This window comes from Triplophysa dalaica, chromosome 22, assembly GCF_015846415.1.
Source record: "Triplophysa dalaica isolate WHDGS20190420 chromosome 22, ASM1584641v1, whole genome shotgun sequence".
Classification (NCBI taxonomy): Eukaryota; Metazoa; Chordata; class Actinopteri; order Cypriniformes; family Nemacheilidae; genus Triplophysa; species Triplophysa dalaica.
In genome coordinates, this window is record NC_079563.1 from 3,010,681 (window position 1) to 3,035,453 (window position 24,773).

The 24,773-nt window shown below is 43.4% G+C and overlaps 1 protein-coding gene across 2 annotated transcripts in view; it reads right to left on the minus strand.

Annotated features, from left to right (window-relative positions):
- Nucleotides 1–13,200: 13,200 nt before the first annotated feature.
- The window catches only part of LOC130411709 (protein NLRC5-like), a 93,194-nt gene continuing 81,621 nt past the window's right edge, over nt 13,201–24,773 (minus strand). For both annotated transcript variants that reach the window (XM_056736531.1, XM_056736530.1), the window contains 7 exons: nt 23,807–23,971; nt 16,488–16,658; nt 14,598–14,765; nt 14,304–14,477; nt 14,065–14,214; nt 13,834–13,982; nt 13,201–13,578 (listed from right to left, as the gene is read on the minus strand). In XM_056736531.1, the coding sequence (XP_056592509.1) occupies nt 13,517–13,578; nt 13,834–13,982; nt 14,065–14,214; nt 14,304–14,477; nt 14,598–14,765; nt 16,488–16,658; nt 23,807–23,971 (1,039 nt within the window). In that variant the 3' untranslated portion in view covers nt 13,201–13,516. The remainder of the gene's footprint in view (nt 13,579–13,833; nt 13,983–14,064; nt 14,215–14,303; nt 14,478–14,597; nt 14,766–16,487; nt 16,659–23,806; nt 23,972–24,773) is intronic.

Here is a 24,773-nt window from a genome sequence, read left to right on the forward strand (position 1 = left end):
TGATGTTGAAATATTTTTTTAGACAGATAAGAGTGTTTCTTGATAAATTTCTAGGGAGTCAACAGGTCTTATCTTTTGAAACAGGCAGCAAGAGCTGCTCAATTTTTTGTGCGTTTTAAGAAATCATGGATTGAAGATTCTATATTGCCATTAAATAATGACATAAAGCCTTTTTTAGCACTCTGTTAAATAACATGAATCATAAACAAGCGCAATTGATCAGAATAACGACTTCAAACTTGCATGATATGACTTTAGAGAATGCCATGTTTATAGGCTATCCAGGAAAAGGGGAACACTGAACAAAAGTCTGAAAATCCTTGCCAAAGGAAGAAGTCTGAGTTTAAATGCTATCACTGCGGAAGGAGGGGCCATTACAAACGAGAGTGCAGACAGTTGCACAAGTTTCGCACACACACACTACAGAGCAGACATGGGAACACGGGTGCTTCATATCCTACTGAGTGGCATTCAAATCAAGCATAGGGACACCACAGAGTGATGTCTGTTCAGTTTTATGTATGATGACCCTAATATTCTCGAATAATGGGGAGGATCTGCCTTATTTTTTCCATATGATAAATGGGCAGCCTCAAACCTTTCTGCTTGATACAGGCGCAGATGCTTCGTCTATGACTTCTAACAGTAATGAGGGTCCCATAACTAATCAAATTATTCACTCTGTGGGAATTTCCGGAACTGACATTGCTTGTACTGTAACACCTCCTTTACAGGTTGCAGCCAATGGTCTAAAACCATTTTTCCACAAATTCACAATTATTCCAGTTTACAGGCATCCGTGGATCCTCTGCCTACAAGTAGACTGATAGACGGCTCAAGGGCAATCTGTTTCCGGTGGCAGCGTGCCTACAGGAGTGGACACCATGATTAACCCTTTGTTATGGTCTCAGTTCAGGGATGAAACTGGTTTCATTGACATGGAACCTTATAGGGCTAAACTTAAAACAAACAAACCTGTCTTCATTAAACAATACCTTTTGTCTAAAGATAAGGAAAAAGGCATTCAACATTTGATTGAAAATTTTGTCAAGCAGGGTGTCCTCGAACAAACACACTCACCATATAAGACACCAATTAATCCTGTTATGAAAGCTGATGGGAAAACTTGGAGATTAACTCAAGATTTAAGAGCAGTTAACCAGTTAATCATACCACTCGCACAAATTGTGCCTGATGTTTTGACTGTTATGAATTCAGTGCCACATTCGCACAAGTATTTCACAGTTATTGATTTGTGTGCAGCCTTTTTCTCTGTACCTGTACACCCAGATACTCAGCCTTTGTTAGCATTTACATTTAAGGGGCAGCAATATTCGTGGAAATGCCTTGCACAGGGCTATGTAGACTCACCTATCTTTTCTGCAGCAGTGCACAGAACTTTGGCCAAAATGACTGATCTGCCTTCATCAGTTTGTGTTCTTCAGTTTGCAGATGACATCCTCGTGTCAGGGGAGACGGAGGTGGACTGTGAAAAAACATCTATAATTGTTTGCAATGTACTGGCTGAAACAGGTTTTAAAGCCTCGAAAGAAAAACTGCAATGGGTCCAAACTAAGGTTACCTATTTGGGACATGTGCTGATGCAGGGTCTCAGAGCAATATCCACAGATAGGGTCCAGCTGATCAGAAAGGATAAGTCCCCACGAACAGTGCAGCAGCTACAAAGCTTTCTGGGACTAATTAACTATTGTAGACAGTGGATACCTGACTGCGCGATTTACGATAGGCACCCGAGGGGTCTGATAGATCACAAAGCTCTGCCAAACACAGCATTGGAGTGGACTGCGGAAGCTGATGAACATTTCAATGCTTTGAAAGCAGCCATCACGACAGCACCAGCATTGGGCCTGCCGGACTACACCAAGCCTTTTCACTTGCATGTTAGGGAGACAGTGGGTGCAGCTCTAGGGGTCCTGTTGCAACTTCACGGCTCAACATATAGGCCAGTTGCATATCTGTCTAAGAAGTTAGATAACATAGTCACAGGTATGCCAGCATGTCTTCGTGCTGTGGCTGCAGCTGCTCTGATTGTACAGATGGCTGAGAAAACTGTGCTGTCACACCCTTTAATATTATATGCATCCCATCAGGTAGGTGTAATTTTACACAACATGCAAACACAACACATGACAGCGCAACGACGCTCAGGTTACGAGGCTACTCTGCTGGCAACGAAAAATCTTAGCATTCAAACTACAGCAAACATTAATCCTGCTTTGCTGGGTATTTTGGGTATGGTAGACATGGCAGATTTAATGTTGGACATGATTGCATCTTTGAACTGACCACCTCTTACTCTTCTAGGTTCGATCTGTTGGATACGCCCCTAGAGGGGGAGAACACATTTATGTTGATGGGTCTTGTTCAAAGCCCTCTGACGGTGTCTACCTCTGTGGCTATGCTGTGATTTCCGAGTCAGGAGAGGTAAAAGAAGCTTTTGCTCTAGATTACAATTCGGCTCAAGCAGCGGAGTTGATAGCATTAATACGGGCCTGTGAGCTGATGACAGGAAAGAGAGTAACAATTTACACAGACTAAGTATGCGTGGAGTGTTCTTCACCATTATGCCAAAATGTGGGAAGCAAGACGTTTTAAAACTGCTGGTGGAAAGCCAATAGCACATGCAAATCTGATAGGACAGTTAACTGAAGCAGTTCAGCTTCCGCTCGAAGTGGCCATAGTAAGGGTCAAGGGTCACGCTTCGGGGGAGGATAAACAGACTATAGGCAACAGAAGGGCTGATGAAGCCGCAAGGCAGCAGCCCAAACTCAGATTAAATCAACATTTCATCCAAAGGATGAAACACATGTAGCAATGACAGTGCACATAACGAATGTACCTGACATTGATATCAAATTCCTGCAAAGTCAAACAACACAGGGAGACTTAGAGCATTGGAGCAAAAGTGATTGCACTCCTGACAAAGAAGGGATTATTAGAGATGAACAGGGTAGGATAGCACTACCAAAATTAGGGTTAATTATACTAATTAGACACTACCATGGGTTATCTCACACAGGTTGTGCAAAAGTAGTTCAAGCAATTAATTAATTGTATTATATAGCCGATGTTCATAAAACAGCAAATCTTGTTTTGGATGCATGCTTAGCGTGTGCTCAGCCGCACAAATTAGCTAAGCACGATGCATTGACACATCCGGAAGCTCCTTTTCAACATTTACAAATTGATTTTACGCACATGCCGCCAATAGGTAACTTGAAGTATCTTTTGGTTATTGTTGATCGATTCTCAAAGTGGCCTGAAGCATTTCCATGCCCAAGGGAAGATGCTAAAACAGTGGTAAAAATCTTGACGAAGGAGATTGTGCCCAGGTGGGGAGTACCGGCCAGATTGGAATCAGACAACGGGACGGGTTTTACGTCAAAGGTAACACAGCTCTTAGCAAAAGCGTTGTCTATTGATTGGCATTTTAATATTCCTTATCATCCGCAAAGTGCAGCAGTCGTGGAGAGGTACAATCGAACACTGAAAACACGACTAACAAAAGCTGTACTTGAAACAGGAAGAAAGTGGGTTGATTTATAGTCGTGGCACAAATAAGAATGACTCCATCTTCCACGACAAAATTGTAACCGTTTGAGGTACTAATGGGTAGACCTTTCCCGACCCCGTGGGTCAAAGGCCGGTCTGGTATTTCTTCTCTAGGTGATCTTCAGGTGATCTAGGAGGACTATGTGACTTCCCTAGTCGAAAAGTTAAATTCTATATGTGCTGATGTTTCTTTGTGCCTTGCTCTTCCCTCAGAGCAGCCTACTCATAACTTTTTTCCAGGACAAGTCTTTTTGAGGAATCTGAAGCCAACAAAGGTTGGAGAACCAAAGTACCACGGACCAGCGACTGTGATTGCCGTAACACGGACAGGAGTTCTGACGTACTACCAGCCACAGTGGATACACGATTCCAGACTGAAGTTGTGTTCTTCAGGAGAGCAGGCAAGCTCCAATTTAACATAGAATCTCAACAGGGGATTCACCTTACTACACCTCAGGGTGTAGAAAGCGCTGACTAAGCTGAGGAAAGAACTACCTTTCGTGAGGTGGGGGCCACCCAAAGCAAGAAGATAGGAGGCCCATTAAGCCAACAGCTTCTTCAACCGTAGAATATTGTTTAGACAAGGGGACGTAAGAAGTTTACATTCTTACAGGTACCAATGTGTACCATTAAAAGGTACTGCCCCAGTGACAATGGTTTGTACCTTCTTTGTTACAAAAATGTTTCCGAGAGTGTAGATATGGTTAAAATATGTGCAGTTTGGTTTTTGATTTGGTCCAGCCAAGAAAGGGCCTCCTTTGTAGTCCTTCCTGAGATGTATTTGCTTTTTACCTTTAGTTTTGGGGGAGATTTATTTTATGTACTTATGAGGTTTTAAGTTGCTCGTTTGCTTGATATAAATGCGTGGGCCTGTTAAAGTAAAAAAATTCTGTCATTTATTCACCCTCTTGTCATTTCAAACCTGTATTTTTGGATGAACTATCCCTTTAAGCCCTTTCAGAGTCAGAATTAATTTGCAATTTAAACAGTAAATTCTTCTTTAGCATGATATGCCTTCTTTAAGGAGGTGGTGGTGCACAATGTTGGTGGAGAATCTTGAGATTTAATGGTACCGGTTTATATAGAGGAAAAATTCAAGATATTATTAGCACTTATCTAGGGCAGCAAGATTTGGATTTATTTTATGTACTACTACAGCCATGGCCAGAGGTTTGCCCACTTTACAAAGCAGGGAATACTGATGGCCAGGGGATATCTGGACCCAATTTTCCGCATCCCTAAGAAAAGGAAATATAAGGTCACCAGGGTAAGAATTATGGCTAAATTTAGGACCAAAATTTGGACCAAAGAAGTAAGTGTCATTTTTGTGCTTGACCTGTACTAAGCTGTTAAGTCATATGGATCTTACTCCCTTGATGTAAAGGAACATTTCCTCTCAAACCCACTCAATAAGAAGCCATGTGGAGACGAGTCTTCTTCAGAGGGACTTTCCAGGCATGTATCTACATTTGATTTCCTTCATTTTTTTAGATATGAATCACCTCTATGAGCTGTAGGTTAAACTCACTCACCGGTTCACAGCTTTCCACTTCTTAAATACTGCATCTTAATCAAGAAAAAATAACAACTGCATATACTCTATTTGCAGGACACCGATGTAAAGGCTACTAAACATGCAAAGTAAGTGTTCACTTCTGACACTGTTTGCTGTTCCAAGGTAATGATGATTGAGACCTGATATTGAGCTTACTGATTTTGTAGTTACTCATGTTCTCAGCTGCCTGAGAAAAAGTTAGCAGAAATGTTTGTTTTTTATTCCGATGCCCAATTACAGGTAATTGCTTGCGGTCATTCATTAGAAAATAACTTTAAATGGTTGAAAGTTATACAACATCTTGGAGAAGTTGATTGTCCTAGTTTAAGTTTGCATTTGTTATTTGGCAATTAAATACAAAAATTAAACATTTTTGCTTGCATGCATGTATAAACTTGGATCTTTACGTAACCAGGTGCAGCAGCCAACCATCGTAAAAGACAAACTGGGACCGGGTGCGGAGTCACAGAGACCTGTTCCGTGTTGAGGTGACAAACTTGCCTTTTTGGGCATGAAGAGTGATTACCAACAAAAAGCACCCAGGAAGGACCTCGGAGGTCAATTCTCACCAGATGTTACGACCTTCCTATGACTCGTACCCGTCTAGGATTTTTAGGAGGGGAACATATGTAACCACCTCCGACACACATCAACATGTAACACGGAGTGAAGTGAGAAAACACGAGGGAGCACTGAATAAAGTGAATAGGAGTTTAATAAATATAATGAAAATATATAACAAAACCCAACCAAAGGAATGAAAGGGGAAAAACGGATTATGCCAAACAAACAAAAGTAATAAGCAAAGAAAGTTATCTAACACATTTAAAAATTAAACATTTCTTAAACTAAAAAGAAAAGATCAAAGGAAAAGACTTTGTGACGTCGTAACTAAACTATACTATACCAACTAAAAAACAAATACAGCGGGTGGCACAAATCCCTAACTAGTGTTTTAATACAACAAATTTACTACGTGTACAATGTACGTCACGTGACATCTTACCTATCCCCTTCTCCTTTGTTGACCGCAACATTCACAAGTCAAAAGGGTTTGGACACAGCCAAAGCAAGGAACGATGAACACACATGAGAACAACGCAATAAAACATACAAGCAGTTTTCTCTCCCTAAACAAGCAAAGGTTCTCAATACAAAGCTCTCTACCAAAGGTTCTCCCTCAAACTGGCAGCAGCACGGTCTTTAAGTATACGCTTCACCAGGTGTCACTCATCATGCTGAAGCCGCTCCCGCCTCCCAAGGCGCGGCCACTCATCTCATTAGTCTTAACTGACAAGCAAGATAGCCAATCAGCAACAACCTAAGAAAGTAAAAGTAAGAGAAACAGGCTGGATGGAAAAACAATACAACACACACAATACTATAAACGTCCTTATGGACGTAACAGCGGAGAAGGATGAATTTGTTTGTTTCACTTTCAAAAAGACATGGAAACACTTTTGTCTTACTGTGTTGATGAACATGGCCTAAAAGTCAATGCAATGTTCAACAATGTTAATAATTTCACACTTCAAATGAAGTAGTATATGACTGAGGTAGTGAATGAGTGAATGACTGAGGTAATAAAGTAGTGTATACACGATTTAACGTTCAAAAACGCTGTATTTTCCATGCATGTTTGTATCTCCTCTTTGCCCCCCTCTCTGATACACACAGATTTTTTACAAGGCTCATCACTCTTAAAGCGACGTGTGCTGTGATTGGCCAGTTAACCAGTGCGTAGTAAATGGTTGAATTATGCAAGCGTCTGACAGAAATGTAAGCCTCTTACCATATATGGAACATCAGGTTTCAAAGCAATTGTACTGACAGGTACGCCAACCTTACCTGCGAATACATTTTGGCATCTTAGTCAAATCATACCACGAACTAACGTAGATTTGTGGGGGTGTGGTTAAACGAGGCGTTTCAGACAAGTCTGGGTGAGCATTCGCTTTTAGATAGAATGCATCTTGTGTTCCGACACTTTCATTTTTGCAATTTTACGTGTCTAATACATACATGGGCAACTTATAACACACCAAAGACACAGATTAACATGTATTGGCATCATATGACCCCTTTAACAGATTTTATTAAAAATTATACCAATCTCTGTTTAAAAATTAAATAATGATGCTGGTATATTCTCATGTCATTTTTCTTCCCCCTCATAAGTCTCCAAATTTCAGCTGAAAATTGTGATTTTTGCCTCCTACTACAAATAAGTGGATTTCTCAGATGCTATTCATTGGTGGCATTTAATACTTTTGCTTTCATCACTACTGATGTTGGTCTTACTTCTATACAAATATTTACAAGAAAAAGAATTAGGTGTGAACACTTGGTTGCTATTGTAGCATCTAAACTATGTTAAATAACACTGTGATGTTATTCAATGACATTTGGAAGGTGTCCGCAAGTATCATTAACAAAGAAACCGATCAAATCACCTGTAGGCGACCAATGGATGAAGAGGCAGGAAGTGAGTGGGACCAAACTTAATGTAGCATCCATTTGTGGGCAGACAAGATAAAGGCCTTCTGGTGTCCAGCTAACACAGCTCACCAAGTATGATCTGCAAAACATTCAGCCATATTAGTAGGTGCAAACTTCCCTATTTGTTTGGCCTGTGGACGAATTGTGAATAATGTGTAGATAAACCCTTTATAGTTGAGACTTTAAAACACTTACCTCACATACTTGGCTGAAAAATTGATCACCTTTAAGCCAAATCCTCCTAACAGACTAGAACCTGTGACAAACATCTGGGTGGTGACGAACAACACCTGAGTTACATGTCAAACCACACAAATATCTTCACATACAGCATGTTCATGATGTGGTGAAAATAATGTACTGTACATGAAATATAGTGACTGTACCAATATTGCCAGTAAATGACCATCTGGTCTTCACCTGCTACGTGAAGGCAAAAGCTGATTGAAGAAGTAAGACTTGAAAACCTTTTCATTTGCTTTACTTTATCATCTTACGAAAGATAATGATCAACTGTTCTTCGGTACTGAAGAAAAACACACTTAAGCACACGTCGCCAACAGCCAATAAAAGACCACATTACAGGGATAGTTAAGCTCAAAAATGGAAAATGGAAAAATGGCTCAACTTATTGTCATTTTAAACCTGTACGACTTTCTTCCTTCTGCAGAAAACAAACAAAGATATTTATAGGAAAGGGCGGCAGTCATTGACTTTCACTGGTTTTGTGTCCTTACAATGGAAGTCAATGTGACCCGCCATTGTTCTGTTACCAGCATTCTTCAAAATATTGTCTTTTGTGTTATGCGAAAGAAAGAAAGTCATATAGGTTTGAAATGACAAAAGGATGATTAAGTGATGACAGAATTTCAGTTTTGAGTGTTCTATTAGCACAAAACATAAGTGAGATCCCTTAAGAAAATTTACAATGAATTTTACTACAGTGGCTAAAGTTAAATGTGGGATTTGTAATAAAACCTTTGTCACTTCACATTTACTTTATCTCACAACAGGAAACCTATTAACAAAAAACTATCACAATACCAATGGTAATCAGGCCAAAGGAAATGGTTACTATACTTTTTTCTATTAAAGCGTGCTTAACACAAGGCATTTCTTCTAATATCATATTGATCTTGAGTACCTATAGAGTAATGTATACTTTGTATCTTCGAAGAGTATTTAGTTTGATCACATTTATAAACGATAAAGGGGGGAGGGGTTGGCTGAACTAAAGCTTTACGCAAGCACGTGCGCACCCATTGTCAACAAAACACAGACATCAGTTTCACTCACTGCATGTGGTTCATGTCTGAACGCGCTCTTATAAATTTTTTGCACTGCTAAACCTCTGTCTTATGTTGCTTTCTCGTCTTTGACGAAGCAAACTCTAAAAGACATTTCACAAACAATCCCCTCAGTTGCTTTTCTCTGTGTTATGTTCGTTTGATAATGAGAAGATCAATCTTCTTTCCTGTCTGACTAAACTTTTATTTTTCCCACATGAGTAGGCAGGTTTGGGTGACGCAGTGTTGGGGAGTAGCTAAGACCTAACTTACTTCATTTCATTTTTCAGTAGCTTGACGTTATTTTTGAAACAGTGTAGCTTTTGCAGTGGTTAATTACTTTAAGAAGCGGCGTAATGCGCCCAAAAACTACATATCATTCTGCCTATATACCAAATCTAAGTAGTATCAAAGAAGCTAGCTAGTTTTTATAGTATGATAAATGGCATAACAAAGTAAAACACACTGAGAAGACATCAGAAGGACAAAAGAGAGGAGCTAGATGAGCGGGATAAGGTAATAAAGAAAAAGGCTTCTGACAAATATGATGTACTTATTTGAGATGTATCGGTTTTGATTCATTGTATTCATTGTATTGATTTGAGTAAAATTGGGACATATCTTAAATGTATGTTAAAGCTGTTTGTTCTACTGTATAATTCTTTTTTCTTTGTTCAGGTCTAAAACAGGACTTAAACAGTGTTTCTCTCTCCCTTATCTTAAATGTGTGCTTTAAACGTTTTGCTTATGGTCAATGTTTTTTATGTACAGCTGCTTTGTAACAATGAATTCGTAAAAAGCGTAATATAAATAAAGTTGACTTGACTTAACTTTAATAAAAAAGTCTTGAATTAGATTTTACAAAGTGTGCTGCAACTCCGCGCTTACTGTATATATATATTGGCTTTTGTTTAAAAATCAGAACTTATGTCAATTTTCTTAACCAATTAACAACAATCTGATTTGATGGGAGGACAGGTATGGTCAAACTTTTCTTTATGTTAAAAAAATGGCTTCCTTAAAATCTTGGATTTAGATCTCAACAGTCGGTTATTGGGCTCTAACCTTGATCTCTTTTAGAAAAATACAGAAAATATACATTAATTTAAAATTAGTTGGTGTGGTATACTAAAAGAACATGTCAGCCGCTAACATGGAAATATTCTGATTGGAATATCCAGCATGCAAGGAACTTGTTTTATTTCAAATGAATGGCAACAAGAACAAAAGACGTGATGATTAAATGGCCAAAGGAGGGAAAATTGAAAAAGCATTAAATGAGCAATGAAAATGTAGATGAAAAACGATAGATGAAAAAAAAATAGCAACCAAAAGGAAAAAAATACACTTGGAAACTTGAAAATATAAGTTATAAATATTACATTTTTGGGAAAATAGCAACAAAGAGGAGTTTTGGAACCATGTGGTTCATGCAGAGGAACTATATTAAAGAATGTGGGCCTGGATAGATACCACTTTTTGAGGCTCTATTTTCTTAAACAATTTTCTGTTCCGGTCTACTGTTGTAAGGCTAGGCCTTCAACATAGAATCTTAATTTATCGGTTTATTGATATCTGTCCAGGTCTGATAAACCATTTATCTGTTCAATTACTATCCAAATTAAGGCCCTCTTAGTAATAAAACATTACTGCATAAACGTAGTTCATACGAAGCGGAATCCTTTAATTCTTTTTAATCTTTTTATTCTTAAATTTGGAAGAGCACTGTGAAAATTCTTACCACCCTAAGCCTCTCTTTGATAAACAACACAAATTAAGTAAATAAGCAAAGGTGTATACCTCTGTTAGGTGGATTGGCTTGGCCTTTCTTTGCCTCTCTAAACCACGTCACCTTATGATCAGCTTTGACTTCACTCGCTGAATTTATTAACCAACCATATGGGACAATTTGTGTCACATGTCACACAAACAATGTTTTTCCCTATGCATCACAATCCCCTATTAACAGGATGAGTTGCAAACTTAAATGTTAGTCTGTACTTGTTTATACTCTATATAAATTACTACATATAGGATAGTTGAATGTTTCAGATACCTTTATTTGCTAAAAAATGCTTATATGTAATAAGCATTTTCCCCAAGTTATCATCCAAATTATGTTTCTGTTAGTCATTTGTTCTGTTGTGTGAGGGTTATGTTTTAGGCAATATAAAATGTATGTCATGAACATTATATCAATGTAAAATAAACCTAAGCAAGCCACTTAGACTTTTTCTTAATTGATTCTGTTTATGGCATTTTAAGAAATTATAGTAAGCAATCAATGTCAAAGCCATAAATGTGTTCTTAAGGAAAGCATTAATGGATTATTTTATCAGGTCAGGACTGAGTGGCTTATTGTATATTATGGTGTATTTCTATGGAAACTGATTCTGGTGTAGACAGTAATAGACAGTATTTAGAGTGAGTGACAACAATGAAGAACATTGTGGAAAACTATAGAAAGTATTGTTAAAATATTACGTTGTTTAAATAAGTCAAGTAAGTGGCATTCAAACGTAGTGGCAATGTGGCTCTGCAGAATGAATGTTCCCACCACTTACTACCTTGGGTGCTGCTTACTCACTTCTCCTGAAAAGGTTAAATCTACTCAGATGTAGATGGCACTATTTCTCCTTTTCCCTTATCATAACTGTTTTAAATTTAAATCCACTTGGCAAGGATATGCACAGAAAATTTCAGTTGGGCTTTAGACCACATCGTAGCACTGAAACTGAGCTTGTTAAAATTACAAACGACCCGCTTATAGCATCAGTGGCTGCCCGAAACTTCGGTGGAACGGCGACCTTTGCTGCCGCGCCCCTGGGTCGAGTTGGGGTGGCTTTCGTCCAAGCGGGCTCGGGGGGGTTGCCGCCGTCCGCCAGAGGCCGGAGCCTGCCTCCGTCCCCCGAGGGGGAGGAGCAGGGGGCAGGGAACCCGCCCCGACTCCCAGATAAAGGAGGAGCCAGCGCCGGCCGCCAGGGGGCAGACGGTCGAGCCGTCCACCGAAGTCCCAGAGCCACCACAAGGCACCGCGAAGGAGAGTAGCCTACTCCGGCTGGTTGAGGAACGAGCGGCAGCATGTCGGGGAACCGGACTATAATTTTTTTTTCCTCTCTCCCCTCTCTCTTTCCGGTCGCTCCGAGGGCTCCCGTCTCCGTTGTCTCGTCTCGTCGCTGCATACCCCCCGCCCCGCCCCCCCCCGAGGGAGGGGGAGGGTGCTTGCACAGTCGCGGGGGTACCCCCGGCCTGTGAGGGGTGATGGGGGTATGTAGTGGAGTAGGCGGGGTGAGACCGTGGTTCGAGTCCGGTGAGTAATTGTGAATTAGCGCTAGCTGTGCGCACACCGGGCTCGAATCACGTAGGAGACTGGGAGCATATAAAAGGAACGAGCGACCGGACCGTCGGAGAGAGAGGACCGGGCCCGAACTTGTGTTATGTTTGTATTTATATTTATGTTAATGTTTTGTTCGCAGGCGGTCGTCCGTGAGGGGCCGCCGGCTGTTATATTTCTGTTATTAAATGTTTGAATGTTTGCCGGTTCCAGCCTCCTTCCTTCCATTTTATGGAGATTTGTTACATGGTTTTTGTATCAAAACTCGAGACTCCAGAATAATTCTTCAGAACACGCAAAGAAAATTCACAACATTGGCTGAAGGTATTTAACGCTCACAGTAATCCTCATATAACCCTCGCTGCTCGCCTCAGCGGACAGCAGGAATGGGGCCACTGCTGTCATGGAACGGGAAGCAGACGAGGTGGTGGCTGAGTTCCGTGGGAACATAGCCGCCCATGACGCAACGTTTGAATCATTAATCGTCCGCAGTGCAGTCAGAACATATCCACAATGGCTGCCCCAGCGTGCTGGTAACCCAACACTTGAGGCAGCCATTGTGTCCATCCCCCCTCCTCGATGAGTGTATTGCTCTCATGAGAACAGCGGGACATGCCACGCTGGAGAAATTTGCTCTTTTATAGAGAAAAAACTTAAACACTTCTGGAACTGCCGAGATGCCCAGGTTAAGTTGCCGCAGGAACGGACGTTGTAAGATTCCAGCAGTAATTCGGCGTAGAGTTTGAAGTCTTAAAAGTCGATCATGTGTGAAGGCTCCAAAGAACAAAAGGTGCACCTAACTGGCCACTTCGGTGCACATCAGTTTTAAGAAATTATTTATGACTTTTGACATTTTCCTGTTTTTATATTTCTTGTTCTTAAAAAAATGGAGGATGGAGGTGGAGAACATCAAGAGACTAAAAGATAACAAGATATGTCATTGAATAATTTTTGCTAAATATGATCTGATCTGCAACACTGAATGATATTCTAGCACCAAGCAAAGACAGTGGAACATTGCTCCATTACATTTATTGTTTAGTGACATTATTGAAAACCTTTAAACTTTTTTACATCCATGAACGACAAGTAAAAAAATTTAAATGTATATAAAAAGGGGGCAAATAAGAAAATCATAAAACACACAAATTTCTGTATTTCCATTGAAAATTAACAGACTATATGGTTGCTTTTCAGAAATTCAGTTTCTTGGCTGTCTTTGTTTAATTCCAGCAAATTCCAACCGCAGGATATTTGTAGGACAAATACTCAATCTACTTCTGACCCACATGCATCTGGGCTTTTCTCAGGAACCGGTTCCTCTGTTTTACCTTTAAATGCAAAAGAGAAACAATGTTATAATTGGTATTAAACCTGACAAACATTATTAAATGTTTAATATCACCCATGTGTATTTTTCCAGTAATGCTACAAAAGACAGACCCCCTTTCAACCAGTATAGATTACTAGTATCTAAAAATAATATAATTAGAATTTCATACTGAGTAACCATTTCAACAATATCATGTAAAGCTTGAAAACAGTCATTTTTTATTCTATTCCATTTATACATATAGACATCGTACTATGCAGAATGTTTTCCTCTCTTCTGTCTTCTGTCTTTCCGGCTGCTTCATTTCTGAATGTCTCAGGTCCTGCTGATTTGTTATCTTCAGCTTTAAAAATGGATGTAAACCGATTCCACATCCCACTGATCACATTTTCACTGTCTAGTCTATAAGAGGGAATTGAAAGAAACATTATTAATAAACACGAAAACTATGCATTCTTCAGCAGAAAGAGTAATGTCCACCCACCTTAGGGTACAGCCTGATCCATTTAGCATTTCAGAGAGCTTCTTCTTTGAGTCTCCTATATTATTGTTACTTAGATCAAGTTCCTTTAAACTGAACACTGCATTCATCTTAACCAAAGAGCCAACATCTGTAATGTTACATTTATTTAGACTAGAAAGAGAGAGACACAGAGCAGATTATAGAAATCTGATTATTTCAAATCTTCATTATTTGTATTATTGTATTTTAAAGTTACTCACCCCAGCTTCTCCAGTTTGCATTTTGAATCATTTAGTAGATAACACAATTGCTCCAGTCCTTTGTTTTTTACATCATTGCCACTGAGATACAGCTCTCTCAGGTATGAAGGGTTTGAACACAGAGCTGATGCCAGCATGAAACACTGTTTCTCTGTAATACTGCATCCACACAGCCTGCAGACAAAGATTCAAATTTTTTCATACTTTCCCTTACTTTTGAACGAACACTTTTTTTATTTAAAAAAATTCACCGTTAAACCTTAAAGCAAACTGCAAGTGGTATAGTTTACTAACTCAAGTGTTTGCAGCTTGGTTTGTGAATTTTTTATTTGAGCACAAAGGTTTTCAACTCCTTTGCCTCCAAGTGTATTTCCAGTCAGGTACAGCCGTCTCAGAAGTGATGAATTCCAAGCTGAACTCAGAGCAGCAAAATCCTCATCTGTAAAACCACAGCCTCTTAACCTACGTTAAGACAAAGAAAGGGAAGGAAGGAAATAAGAAGTGGAAGACCAAATTAATTCTGTCCATTTACAGCGTAACGCATTATCTACACGCATGGGCATCAAAACCATTGTGTACAAAACATTGATATTGGACCCACTCACTATTAGTTAAATGTTAAAATGTAGAACAGCGAGTTCAGCAAAATGGCAGATTAAAACTTCCATCTATAGTACAATTTATACATTTAGTCATTTAGCAGATGCTAATTTTTATATTATAAAAACGATGGTAGCTTTTCTCAATTTGAAATGGAAAAATATTACATTTTAAATAACATATGTGCACATTATGAATTTTGGGGTTAAGCGAAGCTGGAAAACGTTTTGAGACGGTATAGTGTTTTATGAACAATCCAACACCCCGTTGTTTCTGGTTTACATGACGTATGCAAATAGCCTTTGCACACGTGGCCACACAAACAACAAAGATGTCTGCAACTCAACAGTCAAAAGCATTCATGCTGCCCAAATGTTATGAGTTTTTTTTTAAATGTATACCTTATCTGACCTCAACTCAGCTTAATAAAATATTTTCCACAGACCGGGTGGCGCTACATAACACACCCATATATTACGTGATGGCCATGGACCAATGCAGGCTCGAGGGTGTTTATTGGCCAACAAAAACGTTCTGTTTGGTTTGCGAATTGTTGTTTGGACTAGATTTTGTAAGAAATCAGTATCGATTTCAAATGTAGTATGCTGAGCCCTTCACACTGCCACCAGCACGAAAGTAGCACAGTAAAGACAGGTGTTTTATCACATGGATGGATCAATTTCTGATTGTACAGTTACTGAAGGGGATCTCACAAAATTACAATTTCTGAACTATGTTTGGGAAGATATTGTGACAAACAAGACAATAATCAAAATACTGAATGTGTTCTTGGTGAAAACACGTATGAGTAAGTCAATTTATAATGAGTATGACATTCAACAGGCGAGCTCACCGCTTGATAAGGCAGAAAATTCTCTACGAGATGTTCTAGCAATGTACATTTACATTTATGCAATTAGCAGACGCTTTTATCCAAAGCGACTTACATTGTATTATCCTATGCATGTATACATATGTATTTGCAATCCCCACATTGATGCTGTATCGGGGAGGGGGCGTGGCCAGCTCGAAATGCATTTTCAAGTTCACATTAAATTTTGCAACACCCAACGCGCTGTGTGTAAACAAATGCAATCCCAAATGTTCAACCTGTTAATGGTAATGCATTTAGGTAAAATAACATTTGAATTTTGCTTAAGGTTTGGTTGACTATCTTAAACATATATAATAAATCCACGGAATTCATTTTCATTTTGCAAAAAGAGCGTTTAAAAAAATCAATTTAAATAACATATTAAAACTAGTGTAGGCACTGAGAAATGTAATTGACATAATTGAATATTTATTTTCTTTTTGCACATAATGAATGACATATGTTATTTAAAATGTATATTTAAATACACAATTGCATTGTCATTTTGCGTATTGCATTTCAAATTTAAAATAGCAACCGATATGCTTCCATTAAAAAAAATCTTTGTCATAGGTCTTTTTCACTCCACCACTGAAGCTGCTGATAAAGCGGCAGCACCGACCCACATTGTTTTTGTGCTCCCGACACCCATGTCTACATGACAGGCAGGCGCATAGAGAGATGAGCTACATACTATGCATTTTGCTTACCATAGGTTTTCAATTTTGCAGCGCGGATCCCCTAGTACATCACATAAGTGCATTACTCCCTTTTTTATGTCATTGCCACTGAGGTCCAGCTCTCTCAGGTATGAAAGGTTTGAATGAAGAGCTGATGTCAGGATCCCACACCATTTTTCTTTAATATTGCATTTACACAGCCTGCGGTGAAAGAGGGAGCAAAATGAGTCCATATCTTTAGCTACAAGCGTGAAAACATGTCAGAAAGTGAATCAGTGATTAATTTGTTTTCTGTCAGTCAAAATCTATTACCCCAGATACACCAAATTGCAAAAGTAAATAGATATTTTATACACCGCTGGCATTCTTTTCTTTGCAAATCAGAGTGAAGACCCTTTAAGGAAAACCCTTGAAACCGTCTTGGTTACGTATGTAACCTCAGTTCCCTGATGGAGGGAACGAGACGTTGTGTCGAGAACGACAGATGGGGTTCGCCCTTGAGAACCAATCAACTCTGACTACTATAGAAAAGGCCAATGAAATTTGGCGAATGCAATTTGCATGCCGGGCTCCGCCCCCGGAAATCCGGTATAAAAGGAGGCCGGCGTGCAGCATTCACTTACCTTTGTTCTGAAGAGCCTGAGACCTCTCAAACTGCAGCAGAATACGATACGTGTTCGTGGCATAAGGGACACAACGTCTCGTTCCCTCCATCAGGGAACTGAGGTTACATACGTAACCAAGACGTTCCCTTTCTGTCGGTCTCTCGACGTTGTGTCGAGAACGACAGATGGGGTTGCCTATGGAAAACGCCACAACGCTGTATCGCGTCACAATCTCTAGCGAAGCGACGGTAACAAGCCTGGGCGTGTCATCTCGAAGCTTTCGTGAGACTGTAACCTTCCAGTGTGGTGGTCGGGGGGTTCCAGAGCTTTCTTGGAGAAAGATGGGTACAGCCCTGACCGGTAACTTTCACGGACGGGGCCTTAGCTCTCTATAGGCGAGAGGCCATCCAGATCAGTTTACACCGGGTAAGCGCGACTCTTAATCAGAGAAGCGCTACAGAGGCCACCTCCTACCCGTGGGGAGGAATATGGTGGATATAGGTATGGTCTCGTCCTTGGAGGAGAACGCATGGAACGTGCGGACTGAGTAGTTAACCGCGAGGTGGAGGCCCACCTGGGGAAGCTCATGGGTTACCAGGAGTGGGAACCATTCTCATGAGGATACATCAGACGGAACAGCCCACGGAGGGGGTGTTACAGACGTCCGGTAGCACTAGGTCCGGTTAGAGCTATCTGTGATAGCTCACATGGTATCCCGGCCTAAGGGGGAAGGCTGCTCTGCCCAGCCAGCCCCCAGGGGGTGCTTGTTTGGTGATGGATGGAATGCCTATTCTTAACCAGTGTCTGGGTAAGAAGGGAGGCTGGTGAGGTACCAGTTTCTTAGCGATGTGTTCGGGTAAGAAGAAAAGGTAAATAGCACACTGACCCAACCTGTTAGAGGGTGGAAAGGTGCTTTCGCAGGCATACGCCCCCCCGGATGCCAGTCCTACATGTCGCCACGCAGGACGTGGGCTGACACCGGGTTTACGCGAAGGTTGTTAACCCTTGCGAAGGTGTTTGGGCATAGCCCAACCCGCAGCTCTACAGATGTCTGCTAGAGAGGCGCTTCTGCCAGTGTCCAGGAGGTGGCTAAACTCCGTGTGGAGTGAGCCCTCACTGCCAATGGGCATGGGAGATTCTGAGATCGGAATGCCGTCGTAACGGCGTCCACGACCCAGTGCGCCAGCCTCTGTTTGGAGACAGCCTTCCCCTTCTGCTGTCCTCCAACAGACACGGAGCTGGTCAGAGCTTCAGAGCTCTGCGTGCGGTCCAGTACGTACTGGACACAACACTAATCGGGTTGGGTCTTCCTCCCCTATGGGGAGCGCCTGCAAGTTCACCACTTGGCCCCGGAGGGAGTAGTGGGAACTTCTTGGGCACGCATCCGGGCCTGGGTCTCAAGATAACGTGAGAGTTTCCAGGGCCGAGTTTAAGGCAATCCAGGGACACGGAGGATGCTCGGTGGTCCCCTACCCTCTTGAAAGAAGTGAGCGCCGTCAGGAGGGCCGTCTTACTCTATGAGGAAGATCGGAACCTCCGAGGGGCTCTTTGGGGGGCCCTGAGGCTCCCCAGGACCACTTAGGGTCCCAAGAGGGTATGGAGCGGAGATGAGGCGGATTCCGCCCTCTCGCTGCTTAGGAACCTGGTGACCAGGTCGTGTTGCCCTAGAAACTTTCCACCGACTGAGTCGTGATGAGTGGCAATAGCGACTACATACACTTTCAGTGTGGAAGGGAGATGTTAGTCTCCAGTCTCGTGAGGAGGGGAACACAATCCTGATCAAGCACCTCAGTGGGTCTTTCTCGTTGAGAAAGACACCAGGACGAGAAGAGGCACCGTCTAGAGGCGTGTAACCGCCTAGTAGATGGGGCCCTAGCCTGGGTGATGGTCTCAGCCGTATAGGGGGAGTAGCCATCTTAGGATCTTCTCGTCCCGTCTAGAGACCAGACATGGGTGTTCCAGAGGTCTGATCTGGGATGCCAGAACGTGTCCTTCCCCTGAGAGAGCAGGTCCTCTGTCAGGGGAATGGTTCAGGGGGAGTCGCTGTCCAGAGCATCGGCTCTGAGGCCAAGTGCGGTTAGACCGGTGTGGTGTAACCAATAACACTTGGTGCTCCTGCTCCCTGACCTTGCACAGAGTCTGTACAAGAAGGCTCCTGGGGGGGGGAAGGTGTGCTTCCGCCCATCCCGCGGCCAGCTGTGCGCAAGGATATCCGTGCCGAGGGCAGGGACTATCAAGCGGGCAAATGGTGGTGTTACGGGAGGTGAACAGGTTTTACCTGGGCCTACCCGAACAGCCTCCAAATGAGCTGGACTGCACGGGGGTGGAGTCGCCACTCTCCACGAGGCATAAACTGGCGAGAAAGCACGTCGGCTGTCTAGTTCAGTTTGCCCGGGGTGTGTGGCCTGCAGGGAACGAGTCACCTGTTGACTCCACCGGAGGAGGCGTCGAGCAAGTTGTGTTTAGCTGCTGTGTGCGAACGCCACCCTGACGATCTGTATTCGCTACAGCTATAGTGCTGTCCTCGGAACAGCACGTGCATGTCTCGCACGAGAGGCCGTAGCCTGCTCAGTGCAAGTAGCATAGCCCACAACTCTTGGCAATTGATATGCCAGCGCAGGCGGGGGTTCGTCCAACACCCCACCTGCGTGCCCGTTGCACACTACACCGCACCCCTGCAGGGAGACTTCAGTCGTCACCACGACCTGCCTCATAACCTGCTCAGAGGGACCTGAGTCCGTCGAAAAAGTCATAAAGACTAGGGGTTATGGTGCGTCGGCAGCAGGGCGGCATCACCATGCGCCTGCTGCCGGTGTGCCACGCTCTCCTCGGAACTCGACTCTGAAACCAGTGTTGGAGCGGTGTCATGTGCATCAACTCGAGGGGTATTAGCCCGCGAGGACGCCATGTGTCCCAGGAGCCTCTGAATTGTTTCAGGGGGACCGCTGTCTGCCTAAAAATGTTCATTTCAGACAGTTCAACACTGGTTGGGCACAACTGCGGACAGGTGTGCCGACATGGTGACAGAGCTGAGTTCCATACCGAGAAAGAGGATGCTCTGCACTGGGGAGAGCTTGCCCCTCTCTTGGTTGACCTGGAGTCCCAATCGACCTAGGTGCCGGAGCACCAGGTCCCTTTGTGTACATAACAGATCTCGCGAGTGTGCCAAGATAGGCCAGTCGCTGAGATAGTTTAGTACCCGCTCGCCTTCCTCCTCTCAGGGAGAAAGGGCGGTCAGGGACAGACCGAAAGGGAGGACTCTGTACTGATATGCCCGCCTCTCGCACGCGAACCGTGGGAACGGCCGGTGTCGAGGAGGATCGAGACATGAAAGTAAGCGTCCTTCAGGTCGATTGCCACGAACCAATCCTGACACCTCATAGATGTCGGGACGCGCCTCTGTGTGAGCACCCTGAATGGCAGCTTGTGAAGGTGCTCTGTTCAGGGTACGCAGCCTTTGGGGGCAACCCGCCGTCTTTCTTGGGAACGATGAAGTGCGGGTGGTGACCCACTGAACATCTTGGTTTTGAGGGACGAACTCGATGCCTGTTTTGCCAGAAGGGTGGGGACCTCTACCCGAAGTACGGAGGCGTCCCTGCCTCTGACAGAGGGAGAGATGATGCCCCGAAACTTGGGTGAGTCTCTGGCGAACTGGATCGAGTAACCAAGACGGACCGCCCTCATTAGCCAGCGAGACAGTGTGGGCAGCTCTCGAGCTCCCAGGGACTGTGACAGGGTGACCAAGGGGACGGTCTGCTTCATCATTCCCACGGGGGGTGGTTCGTCGGCTGGCGGAGCTAACCATGTCGCGGGGAGTCCCCGGAGGGAAGGTTTTTGCTCCGCCTGCTTACCTGCCTGGCGGGACAACGGCACGCACTGTCGGTTTGAGAGTGGTGACGGCTGTCGTATATGTGTACGACCTCACGCCTCGCCAGGGTGTGAGGTCGGTTCGCCGAGCACAGTCCAGTGGAGTGTGCGATCGGCTGCAAGTAAACCCGGGGAGAACAAAAAACTCAGTGAGTAAGTGGGCGCCAAGCCCTAACAAGGGCCCGGCTTTGGTGACGAGGCAGGAGTCGTCCCGTACCGACCGATCAGAGCCGTGGCTGTGAAGGTTCGGGCCCGATGTTGTTCTCCCTGGGGTCTTCCCGTCAGTGTCCCTTCTCGCGAGGAGGTTGCTGACGGGGTGGAGGTTTCCCCCTCGACCTCTGCTTCCGGGGTGCCGCCTGTGGGGGCACAGGAACCGGAGCCGATGTCGAAAGGGTCCTGGGTTGCAGGGAAGCAGACGTCACGTGAGATCTCGGAGGCCTGTAGGCGGCCGAGTCGCGGCGTGAAAAAAATGTGGTTAATTGCCACTGTCTGCTTCGCCGTCAAAAAACTGCTGAGCGCAGTCCTCGACGGTGTTACCAACAACCCACCCTGCGAGATGAGTGCATCAAGAAAGCGGACTTCCTTGCTGTCACTCTTCTGCACAAGGTATAGCCGGGGGTGTCTCTCCTGGACCACTACCGTGGACATCGTCCGACCCAGGGCCCGTGCCGCCGCCTTAGTCGCCCGTAGAGCGCTGTCAGCGGTGGCACGGAGATCCTGCATTATACCCGGGTCGGCCTTACCCTCGTGGAGCCCTCTCAACGCCCTGGCCTGGCGGACCTGCAGGATGGCCAAGGCATAGAGAGAGGAGGCAGCCTGGCCCGCAACATCGCAAGCTTTCGACACCAGTGATGCCGAAGTCTTACGTGCTTTGGACGGTAGGAGTGGTCGATCCCCCCCCAGGTGGTAGCCGTCCGCGGCACAGGTGCACCGCAGGCGGACGTTCCACCCGGGGGATCTCGACGCAGTCCTTGGCTGCCTCACCATCGAGGGAAGTAAGGGAGCCGGAGCTGGTTTCACTGGAACGGTCCGTGAGAGGAGCGTTCCAAGTTTTACACAGCTCCTCATGCACCTCCGGGAAAAACATGGCACCCGGGGTGGGCGCGGTTTGCACCGCTCACCGACCTCGGGAACCACGTATCCCCGGGTTAGCACGGATGACATCACTTCTGCTTCCTCCTGAACTCGACCGCTGGGGGTGGAGTTTGGATTCGGCAGAGTCGGATGCCAGTCTCCCTCCGATGCTGCGAGCGACATCTCATCTACGTCACACATCGTTTCCGAGTGTGTGCGTGAGGATCCGGACGGTATGCCACCGCCGGTTGGGGAACGTTCAGAAGAGCGAATCGGGGTGCGATCGGCCCGTGAGCACTTGGCTGGCGGGTTTACGTTCGCAGAGTTCCCCGTATCACTAACGCTGCTAACGTGGGTGGTCATCGGGGCCGTAGCCACAGATGTCACAGCCCGGGTAGCAGACGAAATGGTGGCTGGTTCCCGTAGGAAGACAGCCACCCGTGACCGCAACTTCTGAATGACAATCTGCCCGCAGTGCAGGCAGATGTGTCAACGAACGCTGCTTCAGTGTGCTGGACGCCCAGACACCTAATGCAGCGATCGTGTCCATCCCCCTCCTCGATGAGGGTGCCGCACCCAAGAGAACAGCGGGACATGCCGCGCTGGAGAATGCTCAGTCAGTCCTGAAAAGGACTTTTAGAAAAAATCTCTAACACCTCCGGAACCGCCGAGACGCCCAGGGGAAGGTCGCTGCAGAAAGGGACGATCCGCTGTAACACGTCGTAGCACCAGCGTGTAGTTGTAGAGGATTGAATCCTGAGTTGTACTCATGAGCGATGGCTCTGAAGAACAAAAGGTAAGTGAATGCTGCACGCCGGCCTCCTTTTATACCGGATTTCCGGGGGCGGAGCCCGGCATGCAAATTGCATTCGCCAAATTTCATTGGCCTTTTCTATAGTAGTCAGAGTTGATTGGTTCTCAAGGGCGAACCCCATCTGTCGTTCTCGACACAACGTCGAGAGACCGACAGAAAGGGAACCCATTTGAATTTGACACAGATTTCTGTTGTGTGCTCAAAGAACATGAATATGTACAGTACCATACAAAAAAGAAGGGTCACTTCACTGATATTTTTCTCATGATGTAAACATGTATGCTTAAATACTAAGAATTATTTTTGAAGATAAAACAAACAATGTACACATTCATTTGTTTCAAAACATTTTCTATGATTTTTTTTAAATGGATGTCTTGGAGCAAATAATGAAGGAAGGCAATGAGAGTGCAAAATAGATGGGAATTCCTTTAGTACTCTAAAGAAGTAAGATCATCTCAAAAAGAGACTGCTAAAAGCTGCTTGGTAAAATGCCTGAAGAACATATTTTGTGAATTTGAAGTGATTACGCTAAAAAAAGCTAAAACATATTAGAATCTTATTTATGGATGCAAGAGCCAATAAAATTCAAAGTGAATGACTTGCAGATTATTTAAATATATATAATTATTTCAATTATTTTATTATATAATTAAAACGCTGACCTCAACATTTACATGATGTATCAATTGCTAAATATTGCTCTTACACAATTTCGCTTCAGAATACATTAATTAACTCACTGGAGTCAAGTACTTTTATGTATGTGTTTTCAAAGATTCGCCATTTTAGATGCCATATCAGAATATAAAATGATGCCATTTTAGTATAGAGTAATTTGTGTTCAACTAAAGAAAGTCATATACATCTGGTATGGCATAAGAGTGAATAAAAGCTTATTAAGTTTAATATTGTCTATCACATTATTGTGGCCTAAAAATAAATATGTAAAACAGATAGTAACAATGTGGTGAAACCAAAAAACTCACTGGAGTGTTTTTACTTTACAGTGTTTATCTTCCAGAAGAGCAGCCAGCTTTTTCACTGTTGTGTCATCTAGGTTTCGATCAACAAGTTTCAGCTCTCCCAGGAGTAAAGGATCAGAATTTTTCTTCACATAGTTAAAGCCCTCCTCTGCTAGACCACTCAAAAAACTGTAGAAAAAGAAATTTGCAGCATTATTAACTACATTTGGTGTAATGAAAACATGGAAAATATGGGCCATCGGGGGGGCTTGGGTGTGGAGGGCGGCCTTAGGGGTGACCACCCAAACAATTCAACGAAACCCCCCTCCCTGTCACACCTACTTAACGAGCTTGCAGGTTAAATACTGTAACGTAACTGGCAGTAGGCTGTTTAGCTTAGAGGAACATAATCTATTCAACTGCAACTTTAAATAGCACAGTAACACTAACCAAATATTACCAACACGCAAAACGGTCTTCCAGAATAGTATTGCACAATCAGTGCTGGACTGGCCCTCTCTGTCTTTTGTTGAGACCTGAAGAGCATGAGTTGTATGCGATGTGGCGTGCCGCTTTTTGTCCAATGTTTATCTTCAATGTTAAAATTCAGTTTTAAGGTATGTATTCATAGTCCACAGACGTTCAATGCACCACACAAGTAAGACCCAGTTACTCAGCTCACGTTTGAGAAGGACCTTTATGCGCTAATGTCTACATGAGTGGAATGATAAAGTTCTATTTCTATTTCGTGCTACCTATTATGTTGCATTAATGCGATGCACATATTTATTTTTGTTATATAAATAATATATTTTGGTAACGTTATATAGGCCTATTAATTGTATTAATTATTATGTTGTCGGTAGAATTGAAATCGCATGTTTACAAAGGTATAAAGCAAATGTAGTTGTGGTGTAGTTAGCTAGACTGTCCATCTGTTTTTTGGGGGAGTTGTAATATATTGTGGTTAATGTTTCTAAGAGCATTAAAA